The sequence below is a fragment of the Cervus elaphus genome, chromosome 31 (assembly GCF_910594005.1).
Source record: "Cervus elaphus chromosome 31, mCerEla1.1, whole genome shotgun sequence".
In the NCBI taxonomy this organism is placed as follows: domain Eukaryota; kingdom Metazoa; phylum Chordata; class Mammalia; order Artiodactyla; family Cervidae; genus Cervus; species Cervus elaphus.
In genome coordinates this window covers 4,476,752-4,504,525 of record NC_057845.1, presented here as the reverse complement: position 1 = coordinate 4,504,525, position 27,774 = coordinate 4,476,752, and the positions used below count along the sequence as shown (strand labels likewise).

At 47.5% G+C, this 27,774-nt stretch overlaps 1 protein-coding gene across 3 annotated transcripts; it reads left to right on the top strand.

Moving 5' to 3' along the window:
• The first annotated feature begins 67 nt into the window (after window positions 1-67).
• On the top strand, window positions 68-27,774 carry IL10RB (interleukin 10 receptor subunit beta). Of its 3 annotated transcripts, XM_043892858.1 has the most exons (7): window positions 71-263; window positions 2,696-2,819; window positions 6,981-7,138; window positions 8,650-8,816; window positions 13,253-13,400; window positions 21,039-21,199; window positions 27,358-27,774. In XM_043892858.1, the coding sequence occupies exons 1-7, from the start codon at window positions 215-217 to the stop codon at window positions 27,505-27,507; spliced, it is 957 nt and encodes a 318-aa protein (XP_043748793.1). In that variant the 5' UTR covers window positions 71-214; the 3' UTR covers window positions 27,508-27,774. The 3 variants fall into 3 exon arrangements, with proteins under 3 accessions (XP_043748795.1, XP_043748794.1, XP_043748793.1); XM_043892860.1 differs by lacking the exons at window positions 21,039-21,199; window positions 27,358-27,774 and adding an exon at window positions 13,559-15,259 and having other exon boundaries at window positions 68-263; XM_043892859.1 differs by lacking the exons at window positions 21,039-21,199; window positions 27,358-27,774 and adding an exon at window positions 13,535-15,259 and having other exon boundaries at window positions 68-263.

The window sequence follows — 27,774 nt, the reverse complement described above, 5'->3', positions numbered from 1 at the left end:
GGGCGGGGCCGGGGCGGGGCCGGGGCGGGGCGTGGCCCAGGCGGGGCGAGGCCTCTATCGCCCCGCCCCTCCGGTTCCCGGAAGCAGCCTCGGAGCCGGCAGGCTGGCGCTCGTACGTGGGACCCCGGCGTAGGGGGTGGGGGGTGTGCCCCGGTGCCCGGCGGCTGTCCGCGGGGCTCCCCCCCGAGCGCCCTCCTGGGCTCCCGGCGCGACCATGGCGCGCAGCCTCCGGAGCTGGCTGGGCGGCTGCCTCCTGATATCAGGTGAGGGGTCTGCGGGGAGGGGACCCCGGGTAGTCTCCGGGGCGTCGGCTCGACCGCCGGGGCTGCCCGCGCGGGAACCCCGACTTGCCTGTGGCGCTGCGTCCCGACTGGAGGAAGTGCGCCCGGGACGCGGGAGGCGTGGCTACGACCCCAGGCAGTTGACCCCCAAAGACGAACCCCATCCCCCGCGAGGGGGCCCCCAGAGGCTCACTCAAAGTGTCTAAAGTTTCTGGGCGGGCCGTCAAGCCCAGCACCCCAAAATCTAATTCTGCCCCTCAACCCCTACAGCTCTAGGGCTTCTGAGCTCTAAATCCAGTGAAACCTTTCCTGTCCTACTCCAAATTGCCTGTGTGTGTGTATGTGTGTGTGTTAGTCACTGAGTCGTGTCCGACTCTTTGCGACCCCATGAACTGGGGCGCGCCAGGCTTCTCTAGAGGTCCATGGGATTCTCCAGGCATGAATACTGGAGTGGGTGGCCATTCCCTTCTCCAGGGGATCTTCCCGACCCAGGAATTGAACCCTGGTCTCCTGCATCCTAGGCAGATTCTTTACCACTTGAGCTATAGGGAAGTCGTCTAAACTGCCTGCCCAGGTTCAAATAACACTATGGATCCCTCCTTCCTTTCTGATGAATTCATCCTGGGTCTCCCAGGATCCCTCATTCTCCGGTTTCCCTCCCACCTATTTCAGGCTGTTTCTCCCTGGGATTCTCCACCTCTGTCAGACCTCCATGCAGCCAAGTTCATACCCAGCCCTCTTCTCTCCTCCTACACTACTCCTCTGGGGGCTACCAGCAGAACTTTGGCATTAAATACCAGCTCTGGGCTTCCCTGGTGGCCCAGGCAGTATAGAATCTGTATAGATTCTGTATAGTATACAGAACCTGCCTGCAATGCAGGAGATCCAGGTTAGATCCCTGGGTGAGGAAGATCCCCTGGAGAAGGAAATCGCAACCCACTCCAGTATTCTTACCTGGAGAATTCCACGGACAAAGGAGCCTGCCAGCTGCAGTCCATGGGATCCCAAGGAGTCTAACACTGTGGAGGAACTAACACTAACATTGGACTTCCCTGTTGGCTCAATGGTAAAGAATCTATCTGCCAGTGCAGGATATGTAGGTTCAATCCCTGGTCAGGGAAGATCCCCTGGCGTAGTAAATGGCAACCCACTCCAGTAATCTTGCCTGGGAAATCCCATGGTTAGAAGGAGCCTGGTGGGCTACAGTCCATGGGCTTGCAGAAGAGTCGGACACTACTTAACAACTGAACGACGACAACACGGGCTTGTGACTTTCAAGTTTCTGTCTGTTGGCGCTAGTTGGGTGATGGTCTGGTGGCCGTTATTATACTCTTCTCTGTACTTCTGTGTATGTTTGGCATTTTCTGTTAAAAAGTTTAACAACTATTTCTATCTCTAGCTCAAATCTACCCTCTGTGCCCCAGGCTTATTCATCCAGCTGTCTCTGACATTCCTACTTATGTATCCTTCAGTATCTCAAACCTAATGCAAATCCTAAAATTGTTGTTTTTATTCAGTTGTTCAGTCGTGTCTGACTCTTTTCGACTCCATGGACTGCGGCACGCCAGGCTTCCCTGTCCTTTGCTATCTCCCGGAGTTTGCTCAAACTCATGTCCATTGAGTCAGTGATGCCATCCAACCATCTCATCCTCTGTCGTCCCCTTCTCCTCCTGTCTTCAATCTTTCCCAGCATCAGGGTCTTTTCCAGTGAGTCAGTTCTTCAAATCAGATGGCCAAAGTATTGGAGCTTCAGCTTCAGCAACAATCCTGCCAATGAATATTTAGTGTTGTTTGATTTCTATCCCCAGCCCCAGTCAGAGCACTAGGTGCTTAAGCAGGGAGTGGATATTAATATCTACTTCTTCATACCGAATGTATCAGGAAGTCTAAAGTTTATACCTGTGGAAATAGATTTAAAATCTACCCTCTCACACCATTCTATTGTTGTTTAGTGACTAAGTCATGTCCTATTCTTTTGTGACCCCATGGACTGTAACCTACCAGGCTCCTTCTGTCCATGGGATCTCCCAGGCAAGAATACTGGAGTGGATTACCATTTCTCCAGGGGATCTTCTCAATCCAGGGATCAAACCCACGTTTCCTGCATTGGCAGGCGGATTCCTTACCACTGAGCCATTTGGGAAGCCCTCAACACCTTTCTGCCACCACCCAAATTCCAGGTCACCCTCATCCATCCCTGCTTCTCTATTGCTTTCCTTCTCCCCTTAGCAATTTCTTCTCTTCAAATAGAGTCCAGACTCCTCAGCACCACTAAAGTATGTCTCCCTCTCCCACAGGCCCATGTGAAGACGTTGAGCCATAGAGTACATGACCTGGGTATTGGACATGGTTATTTTCTTGGACAACCGTTTTGAGAAAGAGAGTTGCCAACTTTTTTCCCTTTATGTTTACAGCATTAGGAATGGTGCCACCTCCTGAAAATGTCAGAATGAATTCAGTTAATTTCAAAAATATTCTGCGGTGGGAGTCACCTGCTTTTCCCAAGGGGAATCTGACGTTCACAGCTCAGTACCAAAGGTAAGTGTGGGGCGCTCTTGGCAGGAAGGCACCAGAGGATGGTGGCTTTGGCAGGGCTAGTCACTGGACTGGACCGAGGGGAGAGCCTGACTGCTATCACCCAAGTGACCGTAACAGCCCAGGGACAGCATTTCCCCTGGCCTTTTTCATTCTGTCCCAGAATTCTTATGAAAGCTCTGTTCCCTGAAAACAGACAGTAAAATCCTTTCTCCTGTTTCTTGTGATGGTTCATGGTGTGACAGACATTTTAGCCTATAGATCGTGACTATCATCAGCCACCATGGCAGCTTGCTGCAATGTGAACTTATCAGGCTGTCACTGTTGATGTTTTTTAAGAGAAAAATGCCAGTGATGAGACCATCTTCCAGTTATTAGAGTAATATTGCTGAAAGTGAGAGTGTTAGTTGCTTAGTCGTGAACGACTCTATGCCACTCCATGGACTATAGCCCACCAGGCTCCTCTGTCCATGGAATTCTCCAGGCAAGAATACTGGAGTGAGTAGCCATTCCCTTCTTCAATGGATCTTCCTGACCCAGGGATCAAACCCAGGTCGCCTACATTGCAGGCAGATTCTTTAGCTCTGAGCCACCAAGGAGGCCCAGAGTAGTATTGCTCGAAGTCAACAGTTTGTAAGTGGGAGCTATCCAAGAAAACCGAGGTATGCACAGCACGCAGGAAGCCCCTTGCTGGCTTACCACCCACCCGCCTAGGTTGTAAACTGCATACCTCAGTGCTAGGGGCTACAGATCATGTGCTGGGGGCTACAGATCATGTGCTGGGGGCTACAGATCATGTGCATGGTGGGTGCTCAGCTACTCTGAGGTTGTGTCCCGAAACTGAATTGTAAGAGAGCTGCTGGCTGTTGAAAGCCGTCTCCTCTGAAGCCAGCAGAGGCTTAAGAAGGAAGGGTCAGTGTCACCCCCGCTGTTACCTCAGTGATGCCCCGAGCTCCCAGGGTTGCCCTCCCTGTCAGTTTCTCGCTGTGTCGGGCCTGCTGCCGCATGTCACAGGCTGGGCTGCAGGTGACGCGTCTTTGTGGGGGGCGCAGAGCAGCAACAGGAGGCCAGGGGCAGAGAGTTGCGCGCCTGCTCCCCGAGCGACTGACTCAGAAACGGCCAGAGGCAGGTACGCTCCCTCAGTGAGCCGGGAGGAGATGCGAGATGCAGGCGCTTTGGTCCTGCACTCCTTGCTTTCCCAACATGTCCAGAGCTTGCTGAGTCAGAGGAGGAGAAAGATAAATAAGATCACCTTTGTTTACTTGCTTTTTCAACTTTTTAGTTCAAAATAATTCCCAAGTAGCAAATCAAGTGTAATGCAGAAAACTTCCAAATAGCCTTTATCCACATTCACCAGTTTTTAAGGTCTGCCACAGTGTGTCTGTCCTACATAATGCTTTCTGCCCCTTGATATTTCATTGTGTGTTTCATAAGAGCAAGGATAACCTTTTACATCACTGCAGCAGCAGCATCTAAGATTTGGCAGTTTAACCAGTGATACAGTCCTGCTATCTCAGTCCATGTTCCAGTTTTGTCAGTTTCCCCGAGGACTTAAGAAGGGTCAGCCAGAGACTTGATTTTTTTCTCCTGCCATGTATTTTCTAGCCTTGATTGGTTAATTTCATCTCTGTGTTTTCCCCATTCTGTCTTGATAGCTCTGGGGATTTCATTGTGGAAAATTAACTTCCCTCTCTGTCTCTCTGTCTCCCTGTAGTGTATTTCTTATTGTTCTGTTTTTTGTTTCTTTGCCATTGGAGTAGAAGTGTTTGGTTTTAGATGTTTGTCTTTTAGATGAGAGCTGCCAATAACCAAGAGTGGATACCTGGATTCCAGTCTCCTGAACAAGGATGTGCAGGCCTCTGCTGGGGAAAACAAAACCTACGCTGGGTGTGGAGGAAACTTGACCCTGAAAAATGTGTTTACCCTTCTATGGCTCTAGAAAACATTTGATTAGAATTCAGCCTGAGTGGTCACACAGCACAGACTCATTGTCTGTATGCGTTGGATAGGGGTGGCCAAGGGTGGGGCTTCAAAGAATGTACTGGTGATTTTAATATGGAACCATCTAAAACAACTAGGTGTAAATACAGAGAACAAACCGTGTTAACTACTTAATGGAAATAAAAATATGTGTAGATGCTATTAAAAAATGACCTAATGAAAGGGAAGTCACTGCAAAATAACTGTTGAAATACTCTGTGTTCCGGTCAGTTGATGCATTAGTTTAAATGCATGGAAGAAATGGCCACATGTGGGAAGACCCCCTTCAAGGGAATGACCCCTGGATTTTCCCAATGATGGGATGTTAAGCAGCCATGAAAAGTTGATTGATTGAGAAAGTGTTTGTGGCCTATTAAGTGAAAAAAGCAGACGGTAAAAAAGCATAAGCCCACTTATCTCTGCCTCCTAAGAGTGGGGTGGAGTGTGGGGGTGGCGCTCTGAAGTCAAGCAGACCTGAGTTCCGTGAGCGAGTTTCTAGACTTTCCACCCCTGTGCCTTGTCTGTAGAATAAGGGTGATGTCATTTCTGCCCTCCTGCAGTTGTGAAAATTTGGTGAGGTAATACTGTTGAAATAGCACACTGCTGGACACCTGCATGCTTGACAAATGTTGGTTGTTATTATTTTTATCACCTTCATTGTCACCTCTGAGGGCAGCTAGATTGTTTTTGGCACCAAAGCAGAAAGGTGCCAATCAGACAAAATTCTTACTTTTTGCAAGACAAGATCCTGGATCAGGATCTTCCTTACATCAGGTGGCGCTGATTATAGTTCCTGAGGCTATTGTGAGGTTAAGTTACATCCCTTTCCTTCCACGCCATGTTTCTGCCACCCTCCCTCTGGGTGTTGGCCTGGAGATCTGAGGCCAATGAGTTTTTTTTATAATTTTTCTAGCATGATTGAGCCATAGTCGCATATAGGACATTATTTGAAGTCATTGTGATGTACCTATTTTGGCTAATGTATGTATATTGACATTTCACAGACTATGCCCCACAACTTTCAGAGATACATAAGCAAAAAGGGAAGCTTTCTTGGTCAAATATGTTGAATAGTCAACCCCTTTTTGGAAAGACATGTGCTCTGAGAAGTTCTGTTGAGAAGAGACATCTATTCATGTTTCACCTCGTTTTTGCCCCAGGTTGTTTGACCATGGGATGGATTGTTTTTGAAATGTCTTAATGATACATCAAGGATCATTAAGGTCCCATGGAGCACAGTTTAGAAAATGCACATATGCAATGACAACCTCAGAGAGACAGAGGTTTGACCTTGTTTTGCTGAAAGTTTTACTTTCATTTCAGGTTCAAAGGATTTGTTAACAAAAGAAACCACTCATTACATACAATTAAACAATTTCAATCCTTAATAGAGGATTATTTAACTTAATTTCTATATACAGTCATTAAAAGAAGAGAAATAGAAACGGTAGGAAAGAGTAACAGCACATGCATCACCAAATTGGGCCAGCTGACATCCCAATTAAACAGAGCCGGGAAGTCCCTGGTTAATAGTAATCTGGAGTCCCAATTGGGAAAAGGTCCTGGGTAGTGTGTTCACTCCATGGGTTAGACTTCAAATTGCAGTTTCGGAGGCTCCTGCCTATAATCCCAGGCCAAAAACTGATGTCATCAATTTGCACCCCAAAATGCAGCTCTCATTTTACTTTAATATTTTTATGGTGCTGTTTGTTTTATCTTGTGAATCATAGGATTTTGTTAAACCCCAGGAGTGGTTGGCCAGACCTCCAGGAGCTCCCTGGTGGCCCAGCTGGTAAAAAATCCGCCTGCCATGCGGGAGACCTGGGTTCTATCCCTGGGTTGGGAAGATCCCCTGGAGAAAGGAACAGCTACCCACTCCAGTATTCTGGCTGGAGAATTCCATGGACTGTATAGTCCATGGGATGCAAAGAGTCAGACACAACTGAGTGACTTTCACTTTCACCAGAAGCTCAAGAATTCCAAGATCCGATCCCTTTCTTATCTAAAGTGCTGCCTGACTAGCTGTGCTTATGGGCAGGCCTGGAATCTAGGCAGTGTCCAGGCAGGTCAGAAGCAAGGTCAAGGGCCTGCTTTCCTGCTTCTGAAGCCTGAACAAGACTTCCTCCATTTTAATTTCCCAAATAGAATTCTCATGATTTTTTTTTTTTTTTTCTGATTTTGTAGTTACAGGAAATTCCAAGATACATGCACCCGTATTTTGTTGACGGAATGCGATTTCTCAAGTCTTTCCAAGTATGGTGACCACACCTTGAGAGTCAGGGCTGAATTTGCTGATGAGAGTTCAGACTGGATAAACATCACCTTCTGTCCTGTGGATGACAGTAAGCCACCTTAGTTTTCATCTCATTGTAATGTCATCACCCTGCCTTGATTATTTCCCCCTTGGTTGGCCCATGGGCAAAAATTCTTTTGAGTGCCCACCAAGTGGATGGCCTTGGATAAGGAGCAAAGGGGTTGTAATAAAGAGAGCTGTAACCTTAAGGAAGTTTGTGGGAGAGACAGAACAGGATCAGCATAAGGCAATAAACATAGTACAGGTTTATTATTTATTATTATCTGTACAGCTCCTTAACTGAACAGACTTACCAGTTCCTGACTGGTTCCAAATCCTATCTTAGGGCCCATTTATGGAAGTTCTCTTTAGAAACTGATGCCAAATATCAATAGATATGCAGTTTGCCCCAAGGTCACAGGGGTAGTGAGCAGGCAGCACAGGAGCTCACCCGGGCCTCCTCTGTGCCAGGGCTCTCAGCGGTGACCACCCCACATCCGCTATTTGCCTCTTGAAGTTTATGTGATGGGAGAGTGCTTCAGAATGTCATGTGGACCTATTTATACTTGCTTCGGAAAACACATGATGAATGTGCTTATCTGGTCTTCAGCTTCTAGCAGGGTAGAAACAGGGTAGAATGCTAACCCAGGCCTATTTGCAGCCCCCCAGATGTAACAGTCAGCAGACAAGAATACCGGGTATAACTCAAACAGCATGCTTGCCCGGGGCCATTCGTGATTCATTCCACAGTTCTTATTGAGCACCTACTGTGTGCTGAAGCTACAGCAGTGAACAAGACAAAAACCCCTGCCCTGGTGAAATGTACATTCTGATCGGGAAGACAGGCGATAAATAAACAGATACATATTTTATGACAGATAGTGACCGGGGCTCTAAAGAAAATAAAGTAAGGTGCCAGGACAGGGAGTGGTGGGAGCTGCTCTTTACATAGCATAGTGAGACAGTTCTCTCTGAGGTGGCGGCAGTTGGCCAGAGACCCACCCAAATGAGTTGAAGGAACCCATCACGTGAATGTCTAGTAAAAGAGCTTTGGGGAGGGGGGAGTGGTTTCAGACTTTGTTGCAAAATGTATTTGTTGGAAAGTGGTTTAAATATATAGGTTATATAGGTTAAACACTAAAAATAGAAATACCATCTCTTGCTTCCAACCCAGCAATGGAAATAAAGAAAACTCAACCCAACCAAAAAAAAATAAAAGGGAGGGGGGTGGAGAGGAATAAGCCATTAAAAACAAAAAAAGCAGTCTTTACAGAAAACACAAAGTAATGTAGTTGGAGTAATTGCAAATATATCAGAAATCACAATAAATATAAAAGGACCAAACCTGATTAATAAAGGCAAAGGTAAAAAGATTTTTTTTTTTTTTTTAGGAAACAAAATCTAACTGTCCTTAGCCACATCAGTCAACATCACCACAGTGGTGTATCAAAGGGCAGAGTACTTCAGTAGCCCAGTTGGTCTGCCCAGTTACAAAAAGTAAGTGTTGATGTTTCTAACATGTGAATCTTGGTTGTCATTTTGCTTTGTTCTCGTCCTCAGCCATTATCGGACCTCCCAGAATGCAAGTAGAAGCACTTGCTAATTCTTTACATATGCGTTTCTTTGCCCCAAGAATCGAGAATGAACCTGAACCATGGACCATGAGGAACATTTATAACTCATGGACTTACCATGTGCAGTATTGGAGAAACGGCTCTGATGAAAAGGTAAGTGCAGTGAATCACGCGCGTTGCCGATGTCAGCTTCCTGTCCTCTGCGCAGTGCTGGCTGGAGGCCACAATGATGGAGAAAAGCTTTGACAGGTGGCAGCACCTTATGGTCCAGAGGAGCTCAGGCCTGGTCCTCTGAGCTCCAGAAGGTACCCATTCTGGGGCTGGCTGGTGTGTCTGGTCGCACTTCCCAGGCTTCAAGGGCAGACTTCCTGGGTGCTGGTGCAGGAGAACAAGCCTTTCTCTCCCCAGAGGGAGATTGCTGGAGAAGGCCAAGCTGACTCAGCCGCTGGCTGGGGGAGGGTGGGGGTAACTGGACTCCGGTGCATGAGGCCCCACATACTCCACAGGATAGTCAAGCCCGTGGTCAGGGCAGCCCCAGCCCTGGATGCATGCTGGGTGTCATGTTCTATAGGACTGACCCCGCCTCTCCCCATTGCTTTCTTCCTCTTTCAGGAGCAATGCCTTTCAAAACATGAGCTGGGAGTGGGAAGGCCCTGCTGGCCTGTTGCCTCTGCCCCTGTGTGACTCTGGTCACAGTCTTGACCTCAGCTTCTCAGGTGTGCAAAATGGGCATGTAACCCAGTTCATTAATAAAGTGGAGAGAATAACCTACTTTGGGGCTTCCCTGGTGGCCCAGTAGTGCAGAATCTGCCTGCAGTGCAGGAGACCTGGGTTCGATCCCTGGGTCACAAGCTCCACTGGAGGAGGCCACGGCAACCCGTTCTTAGTACCCTTGCCTGGAGAATCCCATTGACAGAAGGGCCTGGCAGGCTGCAGTCCATAGGGTCGCACAGAGTCGGACACAACTGACACGTCTAAGCAGCAGAAATAACTTACTTCACAGGATTGTTGAGCAATTTAATGACATAGTGAAAAAAGTAAAAAGAAAGGTAAACTTGTCCCATCGCCTGAACAATGTGTATGGGTCAATATGTGAGAGTCCCTTCCCCTTGTGTAGACAGGTTAAAATACTATTTTCATTCATCTTTGGTTACCTTTAATTCTTTTAGTGCTTCTGAGTCAAATGTCATTTCTGGTCCTAAACTGACTTACATATATGTTATGTAAGTTATGTTACATATATGTTATCTCCGCTACATGAAATCACTACTGCTCATGCATTTGGCAAGAACAGGTCACCCGTTTGTATTGTCTGAAGTGAAGTGAAGTGAAAGTCGCTCAGTCGGGTCTGACACTTTGCAACCCCATGACTATACAGTCCATGGAATTCTCCAGGCCAGAATACTGGAGTGGGTAGCCTTTCCCTTCTCCAGGGGATCTTCCCAACCCAGGGATCAAACCCAGGTCTCAGGCCTTACAGGAGGATTCTTTACCAGCTGAGCCACAAGGGAAGCCCAAGAATACTGGTGTGGGCAGCCTATTCTTTATCCAGCGGATCTTCCTGACCCAGGAATCAAACCGGGGTCTCCTGCAGTGCAGGCAGATTCTTTACCAGCTGAGCTACCAGTGAATCCTGTATTATCTGAGGAATGATGTAATTAAATTTATATCTACATACTGTGTAGAGTCCCAAAATCTCAAGTTAATTTCCCCCAAAAAATGCTCCATTGTGATCAATTCATAATGTATACAAATATCAGATCACACTGTTGTACACCTGAAACTACTAAGATATTGTGTATCAACTACACTTCAGTTTTTTTAAATGTTTCATTAAATGATGTAGGATATCTGCCATCTTCATAGGAAAGATGATTTTGCTTATAATCAAGACCCGAGATTACGTGTGTCTAGGAAGCAGTACAGAGCAATAAGTTTTATGATTACTTGTCGAATGCAGGGGTCCCTGCTAAACTCTGAGATACAAAGATAACTCTGGAGCGAGCAAGAGATTAAGGATCTGATTAAGAATCAGATTCCACAGTTACCCAGGGCCTGAGTGCCTCCTGCCCCAGGCATGAAATGCAAAATTCAGTCTATCTTTAGCTTCTTATCTAGAATATGCCCTCAGGCCTGGCATCTGGTCGCACATTTGCCCTTCCTTCCGCCTGTGGTGGGAAGACTTTGGTGTGAACACGCGGAGTGTGGGAAAGGCTGCGTGCTCCCCAGCGTGTGCCTCACTGGTGCCCGCGGGGCCGCCTCCGCCAGTTTATCATGCTAGCAGTTCAGTGATTGTGCCGCTTTACCCCTGCCCAGCCCTCACCCTTCTGCAAATCCAGTCCCCAGTGTGACAGTATTAGGAGGTAGATCATAAAGGTGGAGCCCTTGTGAATGGTCTTAGCGCCCTTTTAGAGGAGGCCCCAGAGAGCTTCCTCACCCCTTCCACCCCTTGGGGAGGACTCAGCAGGAAAACCCAGTTATGAACCAGGAAGCAGGCCCTCCTGAGAGGCCAGATCTGCTGGTGCTTTAATCTTGGACTTCCCAGTATCCAGAGCTGTGGGAAAGAAATATGTGTCAATAAGCCACCCAGTCTTTGACATTCTGTTTACAGCAGCCTGAAAGAAATAAGATTAAATGGTTCTCTTTTAGAATGCAGGTGTCTCTGAGAGAGTGCCACCAGTTCAAGTCCCTGACCTAAAAATATTAAAAGCTTCTAGAAATTCTTTCTTCCTGGAAGGAGAAAGTGAGGAGATAAAACCAGAAGTTGGGGCTTCCCTGGTGGTCCAGTGGTGAAGAATTGGCCTTGCAATGCAAGGGACTATACTTGTCATGTTTCACTTGGTACAATCCAGTTCTTGCCTTCAGGGAGCTCAGCTTCTCATACAATAAAAGAATAGAGACAAGCTGTCAGCAAGCCCAGCACCCAAAGAAAAGTAACCAATTACTAAAGTGAAAACAGTCTGTGCTCAGTTTCTATTGAAACTCCTATTCACATGGCAAATTCTTCATAAGGCCCTGTTATAAGGAGTTTGTAACCATGCTGGAAATACAGGCCATGTGTACTCTTTTAATTCCCTTTATTTTGCTGAAAACTATTGTTACCAAATCCAGGCTCACTCTGCTCACCACACAATAAGCCAATAAATCAGAGAGGAGGTATTGAGCCAAGGAATAATGACTTTATTTGAAAAAACAGAAAACTGAGAAGATGGCAGACTAATGTCTCAAAATAACCTTCTTATCGGGCTCTGGGTGCCAGGTTCTTTTATAGAATAGAGAGGGGGAGGAAGTGAGGAAGTAAAAAGGCCATTAATCTTGCAAGTATCTTCTGGAATGGCCAACCTCAGGGGTGGTGGGTGGGGGGTGCTGCGGCTGTGTTCCTTTCTTCCTTCCTGTAGCCATTCACAGGTGGACAGGATCCTGAACAATGGCACTTTGGTCTAATAGTAAAGGAGAGGGGCAGGGTACCCCCAGGCAGGCTATAACATATAAATAGTATCCTCGTAGTGAACAACAAAATAGCATCCTCGTAGGAAGCAAAGGCTAAAGTAAAGGAAACAGATCCAATATGGAGTCAGATTTTGTTCTTCCCTGCAACACTATTTTGGTTTCTCAAATTCAGAAATATACCATCAATTACGATATCTTATGTTCAAATTAAACTAAGATAAGTCTGGGATGGCCCCACCAGAGGCAGGCTATGGTGTATATCCTTGAGGTGAGATGAGCCGCTCGGGGAGGGCAGCCCAGGTGCATGAACAGAGAAGTGATTCAGAGGAGAACCCCAGGCAGCTAGGGCCAGAAATAACATTGGGTCTTACTGTAGATGACTGGTGTGTTCATTTGCCAGGGCTGCAGTAACAAAGTACCATAAACTGGACAGATGAAACAACAGAAATGTATCGTCTCAAGGTTCTAAAGGCTGGAAGTCCAAGATCAAGGTGTCAGCGGGATTGGTTCCTTCTAAGGACCAAGAGGAAGGATCCGTTCCAGGCCTCCCACCCAGCTTCTGGTGGGAGCTGGCCAATTTTGAATCCTTTAGTATATAGAGGCATCACCCCAATCCCCGCCTTCATCTTTAAGTGGCATTCTGTGTACCCGTCTGTGTCTAAATGTCCTCTTTTTAAGGACACCAGTCATATTGGACTGGGGCCCACGCTAATAACCTCATTTATGTTGATTACATCTATAAAAACCTGTCCAACAAGTCACTTTTGAAAGTACTAGGGTTAGGATTTTGATGTAAGAATTTGGGAGGACAAAATTCAACCCATACAACTGGCTTATCTTTAAAAAAAGAAAAAAAGAAAGTGGGATGGTTTGCATATCATTTAGACTAGGAAATTCAGGGAATAAGGCAGTGTGCCAGGACCATGGTCAGTCCTTGCCCTTCCCCCTCCTTCCCACTTAGAATGATCTCAGGTCACCTGAGATGACCTGGGAGGAGCATCTGCTTCCTTTATCCTCCTATTTTGAGCCTGAAGTAAAGATTATAACCAGTAAGTGGCAGGTGGCGGGGTGGGTGGGGTGATGGGAAGTGATGTCCCTTCACTGCTGAGGCATGTTCTGATTTTTTTCTCTGTTACTAGTTTTCAATTTCTGGTCAGTATGACTTCGAGTTCCTCCGAAATCTTGAGTCACAGACAACTTACTGTGTTCAAGTTCGAGGGTTTCTTCCTGATCGGAACAAAGCTGGAGAATGGAGTGAGCCTGTCTGTGAGCAAACAACCATTGACGGTGAGTCTTGAGATGCACCGTCTGCAGTTCTGTGTCCTCTGAGCACCCTCTTTTTTTTTTTTTTTTTGGATGTGGGTGGTGGTGGTGGTGGGGGCCATGCTGCAAGGCTTGTGAGATCTGTGTTCCCCAAACAGGGACTGAACCCGTGTCTCTTGCAGTGGAAGCACAGAGTCCTAACCCCTGGACCGCCAGGGAATTCCCTCCTCTGAGCATCTTAAGTGGCTTTAGAGGCTCCCAGCGAGTGTGCCGGCTGAAAGGCTCCTTAGAGATCATCACCCAGCTCAAGCTCCAGTTCATCCCTGACTGACTGAGCCTCTTGCTGGGAAGGAGACCACCACCTTCTGAGGCAGCTTGTTCACTCCTGGACCCAAGGGATTGATGGACAGTCCTTCCGTCCAGGGAACTAAGGTCTCCCCCCACACACCCACCTCCAGCATGCTTGTTCTCTCCTCTTGGGCTCCCTGAGGAAGTCTTAGTCCTCCCAAGACCACCCAGCAACGGTCGAGCCCAGATGCCCTCTACTAGACACCTTTCCTTCCCAGGCTGTACACCTCCAGTTCCTTCCCACATCATAGGAAGAGTTTGGAAACCCCACCACTGTCCTCAGCAAGATAGTCTTAGGGTTCCTCATGAATTATAGCACCAGAACCTCCACACAGTCCCCCACATATGAGGTGCGTGTACCCCAGTATCTAGCTTAGTGCCTCCACACTTGGTGTTTCTTAAAACACAGGGAGGGAGGAAGGGAAGGAGGAAAAGAGGGGAGAGGAGGGTACCAGTTGGCCTAGACACTGAGTAGTTATGTAGGGGTGTATTATCATCCGAGATGATAAAATCTTGTAGTCGGCACACACATGAGGGGCCTTTTGTTATTTAAAGACGTTGTCCAGAGGATCCACCAGCTCAGATGCACACAAGCAGGTCTGATCCTGGCTCTTTTCATTTATGGAGTGCCTTTGGAAAGCAAAGCCATGATCTGGGGATTACAGAAATACAAAGGAGAGCAATTGTAAGAAAAGAATTACGTCTAGAGTTTGAGGGAGACTGGAAGCATGTATTTGTACACCTGAAACTGTCACAACATTGTTAATTGGCTATACTCCAACATAAAATAAAAGGTCTAGAAACAAAAAGCAACAAGAATGATGCCCAGCAACTGTGTATCCATATGAAAAAAAAAAAAATTTCCTCCAGATAGAGGGGAAAACTTTGCATCTTCTGTGTCACTGCAATCCTGAGGCCGCTGTTGCTGCCATCATGGTGCATCGTCATTTCAGCTTATCAAGTTCTTCCTGAATGTTGGTTTTTGTCATTGGATGTATTTCTCACCCAATTTTGTGTTGTCTTATCAAAGAAAAACTGATTTGCTAGAAAGAGCTTCAGGATCTTTAACAGTTTGTTGTTTAAACCGTTGGTGTGTCCAGGATATGCCTTTCTCTAGACCGCTTAACTACCTAATGGTCACCAATCCATATGAACACAGTGGACTATTTTGTAAGCTATTGTGTTTGACTGTCCGCAAAGTCACCATGAAAGACTTTGGCAAATATCAGCTGAAATCAACACCCAGTGCCAAGTGCATTATTGTCCCAACTTTGTTGGGACCCAACACAGTTGGGTGTCCCAATTGTGTTCCCCAAACAGGGGACACACAGTTGTGTTGTCCCAGTGAGTGTTTATGGGATATTTCTCAAAACAAGAGCCCTGTAGTCAGATGTGCCTGGAAATGAAGGTTCACCGCTTCTCCCTCTCAGAAAAAAACACCCTATATATGAGCATTTTTAGCATATTTGATCTTTCAACACCTTTTTTGAGATGGAACATTTCCAAGAACACAGCTTGAAAAAAACAGCCCACAATAGAATGGGAAAGACTAGATATATATTTAAGAAAATGGAGATATCAAGGGACTATTTCATGCAAGGATGGGCACAGTAAAGGACAGAAACAGCAAGGACCGCACAGAAGCAGAAGAGATGAAGAAGAGGTGGCAAGAATACACAGAACTATACAAAAAAGATGTTCATGACTGGGATAACCACGATGGTATGATCGCTCACCTAGAGCCAGACATCCTGGAGTGTGAAGTCAAGTGGGCCTTAGGAAGCATCACTATGAACAAAGCTAGTGGAGGTGATGGAATTCCAGCTCAGCTGTTTCAAATCCTAAAAGATGATGCTGTGAAAGTGCTGCACTCAATATGTCAGCAAATTTGGAAAAGTCAGCAGTGGCCACAGGATTGGAAAAGGTGAGTTTTCATTCCAATCCCAAAGAAGGACAGTGCCAAAGAATGCTTCAGCTACTGTGCAGTTGTGTTCATTTCACACCTCAGTAAGGTTATGCTCAAAATCCTTCAAGCTAGACTTCAGCAGTATGTGAACCAAGAATTTCCAGATGTACAAGCTGGGTTTAGATAAAGCAGAGGAACCAGAGATCAAATTGTCAGCATACATTGGATCATAGAGAAAGGAAGGGAATTTCAGAAAAACGTCTCCTATTGCTTCATTGACTATGCAAAGCCTTTGACTGTATGGATCACAACAAACTGTGGAAAATTCTTCAAGAGATGGGAATACCAGACCACCTTACCTGTCTCCTGAGAAACGTGTATGCTGATCAAGAAGCACCAGTTTGAACCAGACATGGAACAACTAACTGGTTCAAAATTGGGAAAGAAGTATGTCAAGGCTATATATTGTCACCCAGCTTCTTTAATTTATATTCAGAGTATATCATATGAAATGCTGGGCTGGATGAGTCACAAGCAGAAATCAAGATTTCTGGGAGAAATATCAACAACCTCAGATATGCAGATGATATCACTCTAATAGCAGAAAGTGAAGAGAAACTACAGAGTCTCTTGCTGAGGGTGAAAGAGGAAAATGGAAAAATCTGGCTTGAAACTCAACCTTCAAAAAACTAAGATCATGGCATCCAGTCCCATCACTTCATGGCAAATGGATGGGGAAAAAGTGGAAACTGTGGCAGATTTTATTTTCTTGGGCTCCAAAATCACTGTGGATGGTGACTGCAGCCATGAAATTAAAAGACGTCTCCCTGGTGGCTTAGATGGTAAAGAATCCGCCTGCAATGCAAGAGACCTGGGCTGGAAAGATCCCCTGGAGGAGGGCATGGCAACCCACTCCAGTATTTTCGCCTGGAGAATCCCTGTGGACAGAGGAGCCTATCCAGCTACAGTCCGTGGGGTCGCACAGAGCCAGACACGACTGAGCATCTAAGCACAACGCAGCACAGCTCCTCGGAAGAAAAGCTGTGACCAACCTAGACAGCACATTAAAAAGCAGGAAGATCAGCTTGCCGACTAAGGTCTGGATAGTCAAAGCTGTGGTTTTTCCATTGGTCGTGTATGGATGTGAGAGTTGGACCATGAAGAAAGCTGAGTGCTGAAGAATTGATGCTTTTCAACTGTGGTGTTGGAGAAGACTCTTGGGAGTCCCTTGGACTGCAAGGAGATCCAACCAGTCCATCCTAAAGGAAATTAACCCTGAATATTCATTAGAAGGACTGATGCTGAAGCCAAAACTCCAGTGCTTTGGCCACCTGATGCCAAGAGCTGACTCATTGGAAAAGACCCTGATGGTGGGAAAGATTAAGGGCAGGAGGAAAAGGGGCTGCAGAGGATGAGATGATTAGATAACATCCCCAAGTCAGTGAACATGAATTTGAGCACATTCTGGGAGACCGTGAAGGACAGGGAAACCTAGCATGCTGCAGTCCATAGAGTCTCAGAGCTGCTGAGAAAAAACGCAGCTTTGCCGTAATTTCCGCCTTCCCTAGTGACTCAGTGGTAAAGAATCAGCCTGCCAGTGCAAGAGACACACGTTTGATCCCTGGGCTGGGAAGATCCTGGGAGAAGGAAATGGCAATCTGGTCCAGTTATTCTTGCCTGGGACATCCCATGAACAGAGGAGTCTGGTGGGCCACAGTCCAGAGGGTCACAAAAGAGTCGGACACGACTTAGTAACTAAACAAGTAGCCATTTAACGATCCATTTTAGAATTTTTGTATTGTTTTCTGGACATGGAATCAGGCTTACCAGCCTGGAGTTTCCTGAATCTTGTTGAGGTTTCTTTTGCTTTTTGTTATTGCACAAGTTACTTGCCCAAATCCAGGAATCTCTCATCTCACCCGGTCACGTGATCTTTCCAGTGTCATCCAAAAGTATTCTGCAATAATATTAAGCATGGTTTCTCAGGAATGCAGAGCCACGTGGAAGATGGAGTGTTGCTGTCTCTCTGGAGGGAATTCTCTGCCTCTCTCTCTTTTCTGTAGCCCCCAGCTAGCGCCGAGCCTTGGCTGTCCAAGGCTCAGTCTGCCTGCCTGTGTTCCACCTTATGGCTGAGCCTCCCAACAAGGGCCTCTAAATAACAAAAGCCTGCCTTAATAAAAAACCAAAAACCTTTTTTTTTTTTGGCTGCCCAGCAAGGCTTGTGGGATCTTCGTTCCCCAACCAGGGATTGAACCCAGGCCCTTGGCAGTGAAAGCGCAGAGTCCTGCCCACTGGACCGCCAGGGAACTTCCAAAAGCCTGCCTTTTTATTCTGTTCGTGAATCATCTGTAGTTGAATGAGAATTCTGTGCCCTGCGAGCACCCATCCTGTTTAAATCACTAGAATCCTGACTTTGGGGTCATCACTCTTTCCTCTGAACACCTGCCGACTGCTTTCTCCAGGCCTGAGTATGCCTGGTTGTCCCGTGTCCCATCCTTCCCTGCTGTGAGTCCAGCACAATGAGTGATGTGGGGCAGGTCCTGGACGCCCAGTGCTTCAGCCACCTCACCTACAAGAGGAGAGTAATCAAAGGTGTCACCCAGGACAGTGCCAGGCACGGGGTCAGCCTGCAATATGAGTTAGGTGTCATTACTGTTATTATTCAAATCATACTTTTAGGGACTTCCCTGATGCTCCAGTGGTTAAAAATCCACCTTCCATTTCAGGCAATGCAGGTTTGATCCCTGGTCGGGGAACTAGGATCCCACGTGCTATAGGGCAGCTTAGCCCTTCAACTACTGAGCCCATGTGCTCTAGAGCCCTGCAGCTAAGACCTGACAGCCAAATAAATACATATTTTTTAAAAAATGAAATCACGCCTTCAAATATTACTTAGGGCTTATGTCACGAAACATGGCTTGAGGCACACACTTGGACCAAAAAGAAAAGTATTTCGAATATCTTGTGACTCTAAATGATCACTCGTTAACTAACAAAATCCAGACATTTCATAAAAGAAGAGAACAGCCCACTGAAAACCTGCTTTTGTCAAACACCAGTTTAGAGTTTGTTTGTTTGTTTGTTTAAATGTAGTTCTCCTGTTTAAACCTCACAAGTTTTCAGTGAAAGTGTGGAAAGGTTCTTCTCCCCTTTCCCAGAAGGGAGGTGAAGGTTCAGAGAGATGAAGTAATTCGCCTGAAGTCAGCTCAGCCGGTAAATAACAGGAAGTAACGTCTCCACCCATACCTACAGACTGATCCCATACATAAGCAAAGGCATGACTTGCCAACAGGAAAAGGGAGTTGACCTGACGGCATGGTCAGATAGACTGAAGCAAGTTAGGGAGCTTTACACAGAGAGTGTTGATTACTAGTTCAGTTCAGTTCAGTTGATTACTAGGTTCTCCCACAATTCACAGCCTATGTAAAGCAGTATCCCCTCTCCTTCCCCATTTCCCCTTCTTGGTAGGTCACAAAAGCATCTTTTGAATTTTGTCACCATGAACCAGGTGTGCCTGTGGGATAATCCCTTGTGTAAGACGCTGACACGTCTGGGTTGGAGGCCCAGGAGCTGCCCCGGGGGGGTCATCACAGTGCCACCAACTGCAGGCTCGGGCCCAGCAGTCAACGTTTAATGAATATTTAATGAGTGATTCCGATGCCTGGCACATTAGAGAGCTACAGAAATATTAAGTGGAAAGATAGGGAGATGAGTAGATGGGTCCTGGAACTTCCTCCAGAGCTGGGACGTCAGATCCCAAGTTGACCTACCATCATCAGCTCTCGTGAAGCCTGGGGGCCACCCCCACCAGTTCCCTTGCCCCACGACCCTGTATCCACCCAGAAGACCCATCTGAGTTGAACCTGCTAAAGGCACCACCGCTCGATCCTAGTAACTGAAACGATAATTCATGGGGCGCAGGGGTAAGGAGTGAGTTCCCTGAACTCGGCCAGGGCACGAGCTGGACAGGCTGCAAGGTCACTGCCAGTGTTAATCACAGTGCAAGAGGGGGCAGCAGGCCCGTCCAGCCTCTCCCCGCTGCTGGGTGCCCTCACCGGTCACTGGATGTTTAAGGAGTGTCTATGGCCACACACTGTGCCAAGTGCTGGGAGAGGTCAGCCGGGGGCGGCCGTCCAGGCGGCTCCAGGACTCTGTGCCAATCAGAGCTCTTTGATCTGGCCTGGGGAAGTAAGAGTTGACACTGCCGCAATCCCCATGGAGGGACCTGCTCTTCCAGGGCAAGGTTCGTTCTCCTGGCCTCTCCCAGCACCAGAGGCTTTCAGTTTGCATCAGGAGGGTGGTGCTGCTGACAGGGCTGGCCACAGGGAGGCCAGGCGGGCAGCTGGCAGAGGGGCCTGGTGCTAGATGAGGGGAGCCCGGCCACTAAGGGTGACCCCCTGGAGACGGTCCAAGATAAAGCTGGGCATCAGTTAAGGTGGTAACAACAGATTTGATTCATTCATGACTGGAGAAGAGGAAAGAGCTGATGGGGCATTTTAAAGACAGAATTGGGAATTGGGACAAAAAGAGATCGGGGTCACGGAAGTGACAAATGACCAAAACTGGGTGGGCACATGGGGTGATATTAACGCACTTAGGCTGTCTTCTGCGTCTGCTGCTAACTGGATTTTATCACCTGCGGTATTCATCCCACTGGGACTCTGAGACAGAGACTCTTCCTCTGTCGTGATGCTCCATCCTGATGATGACATGTCAAAGGATTGGTTTCCAGATCCTTGGGAAAGACACTCCTGGATTGTAGGAGTTAATTTAGGTCTCACAGGGAGAGAGGAAGGATTTACAGTCCTGAGCTGTTTGGGAAAGTGCACTAAGAAAGGAACGTCAAGAGTTGGTAGAACAGAGGTGAATTCTTTTGGTAGCCTCGGGTTTTTCCAGACAGGAGCTCACAGAGGTGCTGGGGAAGGGAGGGGGCACCCAGAGATCAGCTTTATGCTGCTGGGCACTAGCATTTGGGGAGGTCTCTGCACACAGGGGGTCAGGTGGGGTCCCCTGTGCAGTTCTCAGGACAAAACGCTGTAGCATGTGTGTGTCACTGCGGCTCTGGGGCCCGGGGAGCCCCGCTATCTGCTGATGGAACAGCAGAACAGGGAGCTGATGGCTCCCCCGTGGGTAGATAACAGGGATCAGAGTTCATGCAGCTGCTGCTTTTTGGGGCGTATCAGCAATCATGCCCCAGAAACCCAACTTGGAAGATGGTAGGAAAGGGTGAGACTTGAAAACCTCCAGATCCTTGAATAGCTGCTGCTGTGTTTCCTTCTGAGACACACCTGTGCCCCCTCCTCCGCCCCAGTGGTAAGGGGTCACCATTAGATCATGGTGGTGAGTTAAGGTCGCCATCCCCCAAGCCGGGCATGACGCGAATATGACCCAGCCCTTCACCCCTGCAGAAACCACCCCGTCCTGGATCGTGGCCAGCGGCGTCCTGGTGGCCTCTGTGTGCGCCGCTGTCCTGCTGCTGCTCGGCTGCTTCTTCCTGCTGCGGTGCGGTTACAGGAAGGCCAGGCACGCCTTCCCCCCGAGGAATTCTCTTCCGCAGCACCTGAAAGAGGTAGGTAGTGGCACGGAGCCAGATGTGGGTAAGAAGACGCTGACCTTCGGAGTCAGAGCTGCCTGAGTCAGCCTGGCATGGTTTCTCGGAGGACGACACACACCTTGCGTGCAGGTCCCGTTCCTGGTGCCCTTTCGGAGAAGTCTGAGCTCGGGGAACAGCCCTATGGGAAGGGGGCAGAGGTTTTGTTCCTAAAAGCCCCCCTCCAGCCTGGATGTTTGTTCCTTCTCTGACCGTCCCTGCCCAGAGGCCCAAGTTGTCAGAGAGCCAAGCTGATGGTCCCGGAGCAGGAAGGGACCAAGCCAAGCTCAGAGCAGAGAAGACGGGAAAGAGAGCGCTCTGGGCTGAGTGCCGCGAACAGCCAGGGACAGAGGAGGGGCAGGAGCGGCGTCAGAGCGGGGAACATCTGAGAGCGACTGAAATTACGGGACGTGTGTCCCAGGCTTTAGGAAAGCAGTTCTTTTTTTTTTCCTCCAGAAAATTTAAAAAAACGTGAAAGTCACTCAGTCGTGTCCAACTCTTTGTGACCCCATGGACTATACGGTCCGTGGAATTCTCCAGGCCAGAATACTGGAGTGGGTGGCCTTTCCCTTCTCCAGGGGATCTTCCCAACCCAGGGATAGAACCCAGGCCTTCCACATTGCAGGCGGATTCTTTACCAGCTGAGGCACCAGGGAAACCCAAGAATACTGGAGTAGGTAACCTTATCCCTTCTCCAGGGGATCTTCCTGACCCAGGAATGGAACTGGGGTCTCCTGCATTGCAGGCGGATTCTTTACTAACTGGGTTATAGGAAAGCTACTTTTAGAACGTTTGGGTGGAAGAAAGAATGTACCTGGATGGAACCTGTAGGACAGAAGCTGCTTTAAGAAATGAAATCTTGGTTATATTCTCACTTTCGTTTCAGTTAGAAATGAAGTGAAAGGAAATGTGAAGTGAAGCCCGCGTCTCCCCTGGGCTGGGTGTGGGCTCCCCCAGGAAGGAGGCGCAGTTGGGATGGAGAAGTTCCTTCAGCTCAGGGAACCTCCCGTGGTGGGGTTGGGGGAGCCCCACTCCCAGCAGCTGAGGGAGCAGGCCCCTGCTTCCTAAAGAAGACTGGGGTGAGGGTGGCACATCACAGCATCCACTCCAGCCTACACGTAAACCATTAGGACCCAGGGGTGCAGCTTCTCTTAAGAGCCGAGTCGAGCTGCTCCCCCAGGGAAGGTTACAAGAGAAAGGTTAAGGGAACAAGGGCCAGCCCCGCCCCTGCAGCCGGTCCAAGGGCACAAGTGACGCCCCTGACCTCACTGCTCTGCTCTCTCCTCCCCAGACCAGCCACTGCTGACCTGGCGGGAGCGACTCAGACCTTCCGCTCTGCGAGGCCTGAGCTGGTCACAGGACACCAGAGACCCCGGCTCTTGTGCTTCTCCATGTGCCATCAGAATTGGGCAGGAGTCCCCCCTCCCCCGGGCCCCATCATGTAGCAGCAGCCTCTTCTCCCCATGATGACCCAGGTAGTGACTCCTGACTCCTTTCCTGCGGCTAGTTTTTTGGCACAAGGATCCTGACATGAAAAGGTGGCAGCTATAACTTATAGTTTGATGGAATCCCTCCCGCGTCCCCTCGTGGAAACGTCCCCCTCTGGGATAATAACTGCTTTAGGCTTTGTAACAAAGATTGAGGTATTATGCGGTTGTTGTTCTTTAGTCACTAAGTCGTGTCCAACTCTTTTGCAACCCCATGGACTGTAGCCTGCCAGGTGCCTCTGTCCATGGGATTTTCTAGGCAAGAATACTGGAGGAGGTTGCTATTTCCTTCTCCAGGGGATCTTCCCAACCCAGAGATCAAACCTCTGTCTCCTGTATTGGCAAGCAGATTCTTTACCCCTGAGCCACCAGGGAAGCTGCGAGATATTACATAGATACTTATATAACGTTTGCCTGTAGCTACTCTTCTTTTCTCAGCTATTTGTAAGGCCTCCTCAGACAGCCATTTTGCCTTTTTGCATTTCTTTTTCTTGGGGATGGTCTTGATCACTGCTTCCTGTACAATGTCATGAACCTCCATCCATAGTTCTTCAGACACTCTATCAGATCTAATCCCTTGAATCTATTTGTCACTTCCACTGTATAATCGTAAGGGGTTTGATTTAGGTTATATCTGATGGTCTAGTGGTTTTCCCTACTTTCTTCAATTTAAGTCTGAATTTGGCAATAAGGAGAAAAGAAGAGAAGCTAAAGGCAAAGGTGTAAAGGAAAGATATACCCATTTGAATGCAGAGTTCCAAAGAATAGCAAGGAGAGAGAAGAAAGCCTTCCTCAGCGATCAATGCAAAGAAATAGGGGAAAACAATAAATGGGAAAGACTAGAGATCTCTTCAAGAAAATTAGAGATACCAAGGGAATATTTCATGCAAAGATGGGCACAATAAAGGGCAGAAATGGTATGGAGCTAACAGAAGCAGAAGATATTAAGAACAAGTGGCAAGAATACACAGAAGAACTATACAAAAAAGATCTTCATGACTCAGATAACCACAATGGTGTAATCACTCACCTAGAGCCAGACATGCTGGAATGCGAAGTCAAGTGGGCCTTAAGAAGCATCACTATGAACAGAGCTAGTGGAGATGATGGAATTCCAGCTGAGTTGTTTCAAATCCTAAAAGGTGATGCTGTGAAAGTGCTGCATTCAATATGCCAGCAAATTTGGAAAAGTCAACAGTGGCCACAGGACTGGAAAAGGTCAGTTTTCATTCCAATCCCAAAGAAAGGCAATGCCAAAGAATGCTCAAACTACTGCACAATTGCACTCATCTCACACACTAGTAAAGTAATGCTCAAAATTCTCCAAGCCAGGCTTCAACAGTACGTGAACCATGAACTTCCAGATGTTCAAGCTGGATTTAGAAAAGGCAGAGGAGCCAGAGATCAAATTGCCAACATCCATTGTATCATCGAAAAAGCAAGAGTTCCAGAAAAACATCTGCTTTATTGACTATGCCAAAGCCTTTGACTGTGGATCACAACAAACTGGAAAATTCTTCAAGAGATGGGAATACCAGACCACCTGACCTGCCTCTTGAGAAATCTGTACGCGGGTCAGGAAGCAACAGTTAGAACTGGACATGGAACAACAGACTGGTTCCAAATTGGGAAAGGAGTACATCAAGGCTGTTTATTGTCACCCTGCTTATTTAACTTATATGCAGAGTACATCATGAGAAACGCTGGGCTGGCTGAAGCACAGGCTGGAATCAAGATTCCTGGGAGAAATATCAATAACCTCAGATATGCAGATGATACCACCCTCATGGCAGAAAGTGAAGAATGAAAGAGCCTCTTGATGAAAGTGAAAGAGAAGAGTGGAAAAAGTAAAACTCAACATTCAGAAAACAAAGATCATGGCATCTGGTCCCATCACTTCATGGCAAATAGATGGGGAAACAGTGGAAACAGTGACAGACTTTATTTTGGGGGACTCCAAAATCACTGCAGATGGTTACTGCAGCCAAAAAATTAAAAGACACTTGCTCCTTGGAAGAAAAGTTTTGACCAACCTAGACAGCATATTAAAAAGCAGAGACATTACTTTGCTGACAAAGGTTCATGTAATCAAAGCTATGGTTTTTCCAGTAGTTATGTATGGGTGTGAGAGTTGGACTATAAAGAAAGCTGAGCACCAAAGAATTGATGCTTTTGAACTGTGGTGTTGGAGAAGGCTCTTGAGAGGCCCTTGGACTGCAAGGAGATCCAACCAGTCCATCCTAAAGGAAATCAGTCCTGAATATTCATTGGAATGACTGATGCTGAAGCTGAAAGCCCAATACTTTGGCCACCTGATTTGAAGAACTGACTCATTGGAAAAGACCCTGATGCTGGGAAAGATTGAAGGTGGGAGGAGAAGGGGATGACAGAGGATGAGATGGTTGGATGGCCTCACTGACTCAATGGACATGAGTTTGAGTAAACTCCAGAGGTTGGTGATGGATAGGAAGGCCATGCTGCAGTCCATGGCTTCGAAAAGAGTCGCAAAGACACGACTGAGCGACTGAGCTGAACTGAGCGACTAAGATGCATGCACAGTTTTTTCAAAAGTGAAAAGGAACAGGGCACTTCCTTGATAGTCCAGTGATTAGGACTCTATACTTCTCCTGCAGGGGGCACAGATTCCATCCTTGGTCAGGGAACTGAGACCCTGCGTGCCATGAAGCATGGCCAAGAAAAACAAAACAAAGCACAGAGCAACAACGGATAGCTCGTAGGAACCAGCCATGCAGCGCAGGGAGCGCAACTCAGGCTCTGCGATGACGTTGGTGGGGAGGATGGGGAGGGGAGGGAGGCCCAAGAGGGAGCATAGGTATATGTATGTATGTGTACGCATATGTATGTGTGTGTACTTGTATGTATGAATGTGTACGTGTATGTATGAATATGTACGTGTATGTATGCATGTGTGTACATGTGTACACGTGTGTGTGAATGTGCACGTGTGTGAACGCATATGTGTGAATGTGCACACGTGTGTGTGCACGCATGTGTGTGTGCATGTGTGTATGTGTACACATATGTATGCATATAGCTGACTTGCTTCACGGTACAGCAGAAACTAACAGCACATTGTAAAGCAATTAGACTCCAATTAGTAAATAACAAGCGAAATTAATATTAGTAATACATTTTATGCAACCCAGTATATCCAAAATATCATTTTGACATGGAATTTTTTTCATTTGTCAAAACATTTATATTCTTTTTTTCATACAAAGTCTTCAAAATCTGGTGTGTGTTTTACCTCTCAACACACATAGAGTCAGACGGGCCACATTCCACGTGGCTGGTGGCTGCCATACAGGATGGCATAGGGCTGAAGGCTGGACAAAGGGACACTCGGGGTGCTGGGGAGCACCCTAGAGGGCCTCCAACTCAGCCTGAGGATGCACAAGAGAGGGACTTATTCCAAGACACATGTATCCCATGCCAACTTCTTCGAGGTAAGGATGCCCCAGGTGGCATTGGGACCGTCCCTGAGTCTCCCTCCAGGTTTACAAGAGGAACTGTCAGAGGAGGACCTGTGATCGCTAAGCAAAGGAGGTGCAGATTTATTGTTGAATTTTTTAAATTGTGGTAAAACACGCATAATGTAAAATTTGCCACCATATCCAGTTTTCAGCATACAGTTCAATGGTATTGAGTATATGGACATTGTTGTGCAATCCTCCTCACCTTCCATCCTCAGAACCTCTTTCATCTCACAAAACAAACCAGATCCATTAAATAAATTAATAGATCCATTAAATAGAACTCCCCACCTCCCTTCTCCCCCAGCCACTGGCCACCACCGTTACTTTCTGTCTGTGAATTTGCCTAGTCTAAGTACCTCATGTAAGTGGAATCGTGCCCAATTTGTCCTCTTGTGTCTGGCATAGTTCACCTAGCATAAGGTTCCTCAACATTGTGGTATGTATCAGAACATCATTACATTTTGAGATTGAAAAAAAAATTGAATTATATGGATAGACCACATTCTATTGGGTTGGCCAAAAGGTTTGTTTGGATTTTTCTGAACGCTATAACAAAAACCCAAACAAATGTTTGGCCAACACAGTATCTGTCCAGTCATGCGTAAACGGGGTTTCCCAAGTGGCGCTAGTGGTAAAGAATCTGCCTGCCAATGCGGGAGACCCAGGAGACAGGAGTGTGATCCCTGGGAAGAATCTGACCCATGCGAAGCTCCCCTGGAGGGCAGACATCCCCTCCAGTGTTCCTGCCTGGAGAACCCCAGGGACAGAGGAGGCTGGCGGGCCACAGTCCATGGGGTCACACAGAGCCGGGCACGGCCGGAGCGACCGAGCACGCACGCACGCATGTGTGGATGGGCACACGGTCTGCTCCCACCTTTGGCTGTCAGGAATTATGATGCTCTGAAGACCGGGGTACGTATTAATGTATGTCTCTGAGACACCGCTTTCAGTTCTTTTCAGGTGTATAACCAGAAGTGGACTTAATGGCCCATACAGTAATTCTATTTTTAATTTTGTGAGGAACTGTCATACTCTTGTTGTTACATTTTTTTTAAAACAGCATTTTTCAGCCAGGAGTTCTGTAGAAAATTGTGAGCCCAGAAAAAGAAATGGGAAAATTTGTTAATTAACTTTTTTTTTTTTCTCCCTGCAGTTTATGAGCCACCCTCATCACAGCACTCTTCTCTTATTCTCCTTCCCACTGTCTGATGAGAATGAAGTCTTTGACAAGCTGAGCGCCATCACGGAAGTGTCTGAAAGCTGCAGGCCGAACCCTGGGGCCGGCTGCGGTCTCGGGACCTGACGTGGGCAGGGGTCCTTCCAGTGGTGTCCGAGGAGGGAGCACACTCAGCCGGGCGCAGTGACCCCCTCCTTGTCCTGGCTGCCCCCGAGGGCAGTCAGAGCAGCCAGCCAGCGTGGGCCAAGACCACCTGAATAAACCCAGATGGAGAAACACAGACGCTGGGACAGCGTCCACACCACCAAGGAGCTGGACTCTACATGCTCATGTGGCAAAACCTTGGGAACTTGCCACTTTTTAAAGGCCTTAATGATTAAACAAAAAAAGCTG

Bases quoted from the DNA above. Each gene is read 5' to 3' on its own strand.
- IL10RB (XM_043892858.1), top strand. From the start codon at position 215: ATGGCGCGCAGCCTCCGGAGCTGGCTGGGCGGCTGCCTCCTGATATCA. The intron at 264-2,695 runs GTGAGGGGTCTG...TTATGTTTACAG, and splicing joins CGGCTGCCTCCTGATATCAG to CATTAGGAATGGTGCCACCT. The intron at 2,820-6,980 runs GTAAGTGTGGGG...CTGATTTTGTAG, and splicing joins TTCACAGCTCAGTACCAAAG to TTACAGGAAATTCCAAGATA.